The sequence below is a fragment of the Neofelis nebulosa genome, chromosome 6, assembly GCF_028018385.1.
Source record: "Neofelis nebulosa isolate mNeoNeb1 chromosome 6, mNeoNeb1.pri, whole genome shotgun sequence".
NCBI classification, from domain to species: domain Eukaryota; kingdom Metazoa; phylum Chordata; class Mammalia; order Carnivora; family Felidae; genus Neofelis; species Neofelis nebulosa.
The window spans coordinates 120,729,120-120,739,048 of record NC_080787.1 but is presented as its reverse complement, the minus strand read 5'-3'; the positions used below and the strand labels follow the sequence as shown (position 1 = coordinate 120,739,048).

General features: G+C 42.6%; 1 protein-coding gene across 1 annotated transcript in view; it reads left to right on the top strand.

Annotated features, from left to right (window-relative positions):
* Positions 1–2,506: 2,506 nt before the first annotated feature.
* The window catches only part of ARHGAP18 (Rho GTPase activating protein 18), a 124,515-nt gene continuing 117,092 nt past the window's right edge, over positions 2,507–9,929 (top strand). Inside the window, exon 1 of the mRNA XM_058735220.1 lies at positions 2,507–2,720. Within this exon, the coding sequence (XP_058591203.1) occupies positions 2,608–2,720 (113 nt within the window). The 5' untranslated portion in view covers positions 2,507–2,607. The remainder of the gene's footprint in view (positions 2,721–9,929) is intronic.

Genomic DNA, 9,929 nt, shown 5'->3' with positions numbered 1-9,929 from the left:
CAGAGAGAAGGGGGGGTCTGGGAGATGAGAGAGAAAGGCTTGTTTGGATAAGGTAGCGAGACAGTTTCGCGGTCCATTCAGGAGTTTGGAACGGGTTCTATTAGCCGTGGAGAGCCAATGGACGTTTTAAAGCAAGGAGAGACATTATCAGGCATGTGCTTGGATGTGATTTTACAGTTAAGCCTTGAACAACTCCGTAGGGGTGTGTGTTTAGGGGCAATGAGCCCCCATCCGCACTCTTGCAGTTAGAAATCCATGCATAACTTGGACTCCTCTAAAACTTCTGCCGGCCTACTGTTGACTGGAAGCCTCACCAATAACATAGTTAACATATATTTTATATGTTCTATGTATTATGTTCTTCTCTTCTTACAATAAAGTAAGCTAGGGAAAATAAAATGAAGGAAATCATAAGGAAGAGTCAACTACAATAAAAAAGACTAAAAACACCATAAGGAAGAGAGAATATTTACTGTACTGTATTTAAAAAAAAAAAAAAAAAAAACCTGGCAAGTGGACCCGTGCAGTTCAAACCTGTGTTGTTCAAGGGTCAACTGTAATGTGCAAAATGATTTAGAAGAGAAGGCAAAGAAGGAGCTGAAAGGGCTGTTGTAATATTGGAACTAAGACCTAAGTATAGGGTCTGAAAGGGACCCTGGCAACGTCTAGAAAGACGACAGCAGGTAGAGCCTATGGAGGTAGAAATGCAGAGGTTGAACAAATACTTGTGGAGGGCAAGCGGTGCAGCTATAATCTCTCTCTCTCTTTAAGGTTTATTGATTTACTTAGAGAACAAACAAGCGGGGAGGATCAGAGAGAGGGAGAGAGAATCCCAAACACGCTCCAAATTGTCAGCCTGGAGCCCAATGCAGAGCTCGAACATACAAACCATGAGATCATGACCTAAGCTGAAATCTAAAGTCAGACACTTAACAACTGAACTACCCAGGTACCCCTATTATCTCTTTTTTGGGGAAGACTTCTGTAAATGAGAGTTCACTGTAGACACAGAAGAGAGGATTGAAAAATGTAGAACACTTTAAGAGTGTGTAAACATGAATGAAGTACTTATTTTTCATGATCATTTTATTTTTTAAATTTTTACAACTTTTTAATGATTTTTATATGATTTTTAAAATAAAATTTTTAAATGATTTTTTTTTGAGAGAGAGGGAGAGAAACGAGTGGGGGAGGGTCAGAGAGAGGAGAAAGACCATCCCAAGCAGACTTCCTGTTGTCAGCGCAGATCCTGATGTGGGTCCCGAACTCATGAACTCTGAGATCATGACCTGATCGGAGATCAAGTCAGTCACTTAACCATCTGAGCCACCCAGGTGCCCCTCATGATCACTTTAAATAATGAAAAAGTGTAAGCAGTCTGTTTATAGAGCAATGAAGTAAAAAAAAAAAAACTTGCTTATGAGGAATTTTAGATACATAAACAGATCATCACAATCAACAAAAACCACTTCAATTCCGACTACTAAGCATATAGAAGAGAGTAGAAATCCTTTTTGGAGGGGGAGAAAGAACACAGAAACATCCTTTGTAATTTTCAGAACTTTTGAGCTCGTTTCCTAATCTACAAGATAAAAAGCAGCATGCTGGTTGAAAAGAACAGAATTCAGTCTAGAATTCTGTTCAAATGCAGCTTCTGGCACAGAACACATGTGTTCTCTTAGCCAAGAGAACTTACTTACCCCAACCCCTCAGCTTTACTTCTCTTAAATTTTGTAAAATGCAGGTGATAATGATGCCTGTCTTGTAGGGTGTGTGTGTGTGTGAGAATTGAAATGAATTGAAGGGATAATACATGTGAAACAGTTGTCACAAAGAGGGTCTGGCATATGGTAGGTGCTCAACAAATGGTAAGTACTTCTTTTATTCTCAGCAGTAACATGTAACTGAGTATTGGTAGATCTCTTTCTAGTACCGAAGGGTGGTTTGACAAAAGCAAGAGGTAAATTTGGCATTGGCTTTTACGTTGAAAGAAGATGGCATTCTGGGGTACACATTTTATGAGGACTTTTTAAGCCAGACACATGAGGTAGAGGTTTTCTTGTTACCTGTATTGCACACTTTTGCTCCAGGTGCATTGGGTTTTGCTATGGTTAATTTCAACGTTGAACGTGAAGGGGTTAAGAAATGCCCTTACTCATGTTACATGAAGCAGCAGAAATTATCAGATGGAAACAGGAATTGGGAAGGGAAAAAAAAAAAAAAAAAGCTCTGTAGTAACACATTGTTTTCTGACGGCTTGTACTTACATGGATGAGAAAAGTCCACAACCTGGTAGTTTAATCAGATCAGAATAATTCAGGGAAGGGAGCAGTAAAAGTTAAAGCGTAGCCCCTCTGCCCTTCCTTAACTAAAGCCACTCGAACTGGAATTGCCCGGGGTTGAAACAATACTCTGAGTCACGGCTCTTCTCATTGGAGAGCCAGCCAGCGCTTCACTGGCGAGGCCCCGCCCCTCCCGTGTGAATCACCAGCCCTGGCCGGGCCTCGAGAGGAGGAGCTGGCCAATGCTAATGAGCAGAGCTGCCCAGAGGAACTTCATTCCCCTTCTCCGTGTCAGGATCCGAGAAATTATGCCCCTTCTGTCACCATGAGCTGGCTGTCCAGTTCCCAGGGAGTTGTCCTAACTGCCTACCACCCCAGCGGCAAGGACCAGGCCGTGGGGGGGAACCATGGCAAGGTTGGTGAGGAAGCCACCCCAAGGTAAGCCCCTGGCATTCGAAAGCTCGAGAGCAAAACAAAAACCCCTTACCTGCTCCAGGAAAAAAGAAAAAAAAAAAAAGTGACAGGGAAGTTGTGGGGGGGGGGGTGCGGGTAGGAACGGCGTCGCGCACACGTCGAACCTAACCTCCTGCACCCGCAAAAGTGTTTGGCAGGGGTTTTGTTACTTTGCGTTTATTTCACCTATTCCGCGTCTGAGATAGCCCCCACCATTACTGGTAAAGATGGATGGGGAGGAGCATGGGGATATGGCTGTCAGGCTTGTTGCTTAGCAGGTGCATTTGCAAATGTGGAAAGATCAAATGACTATATTTGTAACACTTCCTATGAGATGAAATTCTTGAATGGGCGCAGGGCACAGCCGCTGGAACTGCTAGTTGGAAAGTGTGCCAAGAAGCAGGGAGGCTGTTCATTGTACAATCTGTTGTTGTTAGAGCTCCCCCCCCTCCCCGCCCCTTCCCAGCTCCTCGCAGAAAGCAAACTTCTTAGGCAAAAAGCCCAAGACACTGGCCTGTGGCAGTATGTTTCCCATTCTTTTGTGTATGTGTGTGCATGGGGTAGAGCTTTCAAAAAGGAGTCCTTATCAGGAGGTTAGTACTCTGGGGCCAGAGTGAAATGTGGTTAATGTTAAATCACTTTATAGGCAGAAAGGGCAAATGTTCTATAGACCACTGAGGCACAGAGTACCTTTCTCTCTGTGTACTTTGTTCTGATTTTTCAAGGACTTTTTTTTTTTTTAATCTTCTTTCCCTTAATGACCTTCTTACTAGCCAAACATTTTTACCTCTAGTCATAGATATAAATTGTAAATATTGGCTTAGAAGCTTGCAAAAAGCAAATGCTTAACCTAAATTAGTAGCATAATGTAAATTAGTTATCAGTAAGCATATTTCCTCCTTCATGTTTAATGTGACAATAAAACCTTCTTTGTTCTTATATGACTTGTGGTTATGCCTTAAGCTGAAATAATGCCTTCTTTCATTTGTTTTAAAAATCCTCAAATGTGGAGGAGGGGAATAAAAATCAAAGGAATGGCTGTAGTACTCTATTCAATTCTGAAGCTGACCAGAACTTTTCCTCACATAGCAACTGCACTATGTAGTATTCTATTGAATAAATTCATTTCCAGAGATAAAAGGGAATTGCTACTTGTGTTTTAGATGTGTTATCATATTATTTTAAGTATATTCTGTGACCTATCATTAAACATTTTCGATTTGTCTGTAGTTCACTGATGTATTGGTAACCTTTTAGCAGTAAGCAGCCTGTAACACACTAGCCTCATGTTGTCCTTAACTTGGGAGTACACATCAGGGTTGTGCAAACCTGGTAAGTTCTCCAGTGACTACTCTGGGGTGACCTGGGGATCTGAACTGAATCTTGGATCTTGATCGTGAGAGTGGAAAGAACCTTAGGGACATTGAGTCCAAACCTCTCATTTTCACGTTGAGGACTCAAACCCCAGGAATTATTAGGGTGTTGCAAGACCTGTGGTTCCAGACCTTGGCCAGGGGGCGGCATATTCTGATTTGGAGACTTTATTCTATATTTTCAGTTTTGCAGCCTGTTGTTGGTGGCCTGTACTTGAGTGGGTTGAGAGAATAAAAGAGAGGACAGATCACTCCCAATCTATGCTAAAGCAGGATCAAAAGGTGCTAAGACAGTAGGTTGCCAGGGGACAGGTCTTTCCTCCATGTGCTTCCCCTGCTGGCTGCCATATTGCCCATACTGGTTCCAAATTCTTTCTCACCACTAAATTAGAGTCCTAGAGACAGTTTTTTTTTTTCCTTTTTTTAAGTAGGCTCCATGCCCAGTGTGGGGCTTGAACTCATGACCCTGACATCAAGAGTCTCATGCTTTACTGACTGTGCCGGGTGGTTCTTTATATTGATTGGGGAAGATGGGAGCCCTGATTTGAGGGCTGGGAAGAAAGGCAGGAAGGAGGGAGAAAGGACAGTCCTTAGTGGATTTTATCATTAAGTATGGAATAATTTTAACTTAGTGTTACTTTGGGAGCCACCCTCTTTAGCCTAGAAGGGTTGAGATACTACAGGTGGGGTGGCAGAAGGTTGGATGGAGGGAGGTGTGATGGGGTCAGGAGAGACCCCCTAAAGATGGTGGTGGGGGAGGAGGTACAAAGGGTGTTTGCTTTGGTTGGGTTGGTCACCTGGTGCTTTAAGCACTGGGAAGCTGCTCTCAGTGCAAGGCTGATGGTTGATGCTTATTTTAAAAAGCTGTTCAAATGCAAACCAAACCAAAACACAACTTAAAAAGGGGAAAAGTTAGGCTCTGTTCTCTCCCACCCATTTTAACAATTGGTGGCAGAAGCACTGAAGTCTAACTTGGCTTATTGCAAGGTTATGTCTTTTCCAAATAATACGCACTTTCAACTGTTTAATCAAATGTCCAATAAGATGAACTCCTATGTTGTTTGAAAAGTATAAAGGGCAATGTATATGATTTAGAATATTTATAGAACGTGTTTGATTTTTAGTTTTGCTTAAGTCCTTTTTTTTACTTTTATTTTGGTCTTTGGAGAAGCTAGGGTAGTAGGGAATTAATATTTTTGTAAGTGATCTGTTAGTGTAAAATTCCTTCCATTCCATTCCATTATCCTTCTTTATCAGAACACATTCACTGGATGACTCATTAAGGAGTTCCTCCTCCTTCTGGTTAGAGTCTCTCAAATATTTACAGAATCCTGATTTCAATTTTTTGAACTATGTCCTCCTTAAAACATTGGGATTTGAAGAGACATGCGAACGTTAGTTGTGCTGACTGACTTATACACAAATATTTCCAAAGGAAACCGCTTTTTAGGACTAGCTATATTTATGAGTATTTACTTGTTAATTTTCAAGCAGGTTTCATAATGTTTGCTTTAGCAAAGCAAATAAATTTTTCAAAGAATACTGCATTTTGTCTATTTTTACTATTCTCCCTTGACTTTTTTTTCTTTTTTTTTTTTTAATGTTTATTTTTGGGACAGGACAAGTGGGGCAGGGGCGGGGGGGGGGGGCGGTGGGACAGAGGATCTGAAGTGGGCCCTCTGCTGACAGTAGCAAGCCTGACGTGGGGCTCCAACTCACCAGCTGGAATATCATGACCTGAGCCGAAGTCAGATGTTCAACCAACTGGGCCACCCAGGGAGTGGCTTTTTAAGAAAAGCTTCTGTTTGTTTTATATCAGGTTTTGTCAATATTAGGTAAATGTTAGTGTCAAATGGTATTTTCTTTATTGGAACTTTTAACTCTAGTTGACTTTTGAGATATGTTTATGTCTTCCTTGAGCAGATGTATGGCACTCATCATGGAAGGTCTTGTTTTGTTGACACCATTTGCAGGCCATTGGTGTTGGGCAAGTGGAACCATGTCATGGTGACAGAGACTCTGAAACTCTGGGCTCTCGGAACAACTTGCCTGGGTTTGCATCCCGACTCACCCACTCGTTAGCAGTGTGGCCCTGGGAGGGGTTGTTTAACTCTCTACTTGTAAATTAAATTTAATGGTACTCACTTCATTGGGAGGATTAAGTGGGCTGATGCCTGTAAAGCTCACATTTCATCATGTGTTAAGAAACCTGGATGTGATTTATGTGATTAACTAAAATTGGCATAACTGAAAATGAACCATAATGTGAAAAGTTTAGGCCTTTGACGTCTGAAAGACCTTGGAAATGTCCTTTTGATCTGGAGCAACATTTACGATTTGAGCTAGTGACAGCTGCTTTTAGTGAACCTGCCTTGGGGCATTGATGGGCCACACAGGTCTGCAAACGCAGACCTTTGTGGCAAGATGGAATGTGGGTGGGTCGTCTTTTGGCAGCTGGACTCCTTGCAGTCCCTAACATCCCCCCTCCTCCTTTAAGAACTGCCCAGTGTGCCAAATGGAAGGGGGTAGCCATCTTTATATGCTTTGTTTAATCCTAAACATTTTCAAATCCTACCCATCTCTTGGCTCTATAAAGTTATGTCAAAAGCATAACCATTTGGTCACTCAGTCATTCTGCGTGTAATTACTAAGCTCACTGTATGTCAGGCAGGTGTTCAGGAGCCGGGCTACAGTGGAGAGGAAGACAGATAAGCACCTGCCTGAGGGGATGGGGTGCAGGGAGGGTGCACAGGGTAGAAAGTGAAGGCCTGAGCAGGAGCCTTGCTGATATCTGGGGACAAGAATTAGAGGAAGAGCTTTCAAGGCAGAGCAGGGTGGGGAGTATGGGAGCCATAAGCCTAGAGTAAACCCTAGAGCAAGCACCAGAGGGGCAAAGAGTGAGCTCTGTGTGGCTGGAGTGCTTGGGAATGAGTAGAGATGAGGAGAAGAAAACAAGACAGGACTGGTCGATCGGATTGTTTTGTAGCCCACTTGAGGAATTTAACTTGAGGGAAGCCAGCGAGTAAGGAGGATTTTGTACACTGGAGGAACAGAGCATATTTTGGTTTCAAAGAGCCTCTCTGGCTGTTGTATACATGTTGGACTATGGAAGTAAGCACACTACGCAGGAGGGTAAGGTAATGGTGGCTTTGGCCGAGGTCTCAGTTGTTTGGGTAGTGGGGGTGGAGAGTGGTGAAATATTTTGAAGGTAGGAATTTTTGGATTTCCTGAGGGTTTGGGGCTATGAACCAGTGGGAATAAAGATGGTTGCAAGATTTGGCCTATGCAACTCCATTTATTTAGTTGGGGAAGGCTTCCAGAGTGAAAGAAGGATCGGCTGGGCAAGATCCGATACTCAGTTTTGGACGTGGAACTTGGAAGTGTCTTTTTCAAAGAAGCATTAAGGGAAAGACATGTTGGCTTTCTTGATGAGTTCAGAATTTTTATGTAAGTCCATGACATTAAAAAAAAAAATTATGTACTATTATCATGAATAGAAATTTTTCCCTCTGAATTTGTGTATTAGCTGAGATTATGTGTATTTTTTGGTGAAGAAAAGGATAGTAAAGAGTTTTTAATAATGCAGTTATGTAATAAGTGAAGTAACATTTCTTATTATTCCCAACCTTTGCTTTAAAGGCATTCTAGGGCGCCTGGGTGGCGCAGTCGGTTAAGCGTCCGACTTCAGCCAGGTCACGATCTCGCGGTCCGTGAGTTCGAGCCCCGCGTCAGGCTCTGGGCTGATGGCTCGGAGCCTGGAGCCTGTTTCCGATTCTGTGTCTCCCTCTCTCTCTCTGCCCCTCCCCCGTTCATGCTCTGTCTCTCTCTGTCCCAAAAATAAATAAAAAACGTTGAAAAAAAATTTTTTTAAAATAAATAAATAAAAAAAAAAAATAAAGGCATTCTAAATTTGCAGGATTTAGGGATAAATGAATGCATTCTTTTTAAATGTTTGTTTATTTTGAGAGAGAGAGAGAGGGAGAAAAGGAGGGAGGGAGATATGTGTGCTTGGGGGGGTGGGGAGCAGAGAGAAGGAGAGAGAGAATCCCAAGCAGGCCCCGCACTGTCAGCACAGAGCCTGATGCAGGGCTCAGTCCCATGAGCCATGAGACCATGAGACCATGACCTGAGCCAAAGTCGAGTCTGATGCTTAACTAACTGAGCCACCCAGGTGCCCCTGGACCAAATGCATTTTTAACCTATCTAAATGGATAACTTCTTCTAGATCAATCTAGTCCTCCATTTCAGGACAGGAGTCCTTTCTGAAAACTTCTTTACCGTGTAGTTTAGAAGCCTTATCCACAATTTTCTCTTGAGTCGTTAAAAGACACACCCAGTACTCCCAACTGGGCAAGTCTCGCCTTTATTTAGAGTTGTGTGATACTTGCCTTTTAACTGCCCTCATCTGAGAAGTCGGTGATTTCTGTGGGCCTGTTTCGAGTTATCTTCATGGAACTAATATTAGGTTTATGCTTTTCAAATATGGGAATTTATAAATCTCAGGAACTGCTCCCTCCACCACTTGCAAAACACAAAACAAAACAAACCTCTGAAGCCTCCTATAGAAAACCTTTTGTTTTCGATGATACTATCCACCTGTGCCTGCTGACTTTTGTCTCTTTTCTAAGTGGGGCTTGTGCTTGTTTAAAGGTTTATGTTCTTTTTATGTTTTAAGTTCTTGCTTTTTGTTGCAATTTTAAGAGCATTGCTCCGAAATGAACTCACAAAATTTATGCATTTAAGGATACACTTGATTGCTACCAGATTGCATGCCAATTAGGCATTAGTAGTTTTTTATAACTGGACCTCCAAATTGAATTATTTTTTTCTCTTATTTTTAAATTCTTTGTTAGTTGCATGCCTAATATCATTGACAAATTAGAAAAAACACCCACGTCCTAGAGGCTGAGCCTACATTTGTCCGGAATGGACAATTTGTCCAGAATGGTCCTGGAATTATGAGGTCTCACTTCCTTTGTCTGCCTTCTCTCTTTTCTCTCCCCTGCCTCTTCATTCAGGTCTGTCCAAGGGTCCTGAAAAGACTTTCTACTTGTCTACTTGTCAGTCGCTTGAGGCTTCAGACTGTTGCTTGGTGGTGTTCGCGGTGGGGGAGCGGGGGGGGGGGGGGAGAGCTTGATCTCCGTGCTTGGTTTGGGGAAGAAGGTGTGTAGGGTTAGTGTGATGCCATTCCTCTCCTGTACTCTCTCCTCTGGATTTCTGTCCTGACCTAAATCTTTCATTTCAAATACCCTGAGGTGAAATTGCTGTGAAGTTTTAGTTGCTGTTGGTATTTAATGACTTCTTTGCTCTTGATAAGAGAGAAAGAATGAGACTCTTCACCTGAGGGGAGCAGGAATGGATAAAAGTGTTGGGAGTGGATTAGGGTAGATGGGGCACAAGGGATCCTGTCTGGATAATCTGGAAGACACATTCTTTTGACTTCTGTGTTTGTCGTGTGAGCAGGCCAAGTTTATCCCTTTTTTGCAAGAAGTAAACAGAAACCATGGAGACTGGTGTGGCCAATTACCACATCTGGAGTGTCTTCCAAACTCATGTGCACTAAGTGTCTGAATTTCTCTGCTGAAAGTGTGTGAAAAGCCGTCTCCTTTACTCATGCTGTTTGGGGGTGGTTTTGGCAGAGAAGGCTTCAGTGTCCTTAGGGAAAATGAGGTTTATTGCAGGCAGCTGGGTCCTGGGGAGAAGAGGCATTGCTGGTCTTTTTCCCCTCGGTGATGGGTCATACAACAATCTACTCTCCCTCTACTGACACTCTTTATTCTTTTCTGTTGGCTGGCTTTATAATCTTACCATTTTAAGCTGG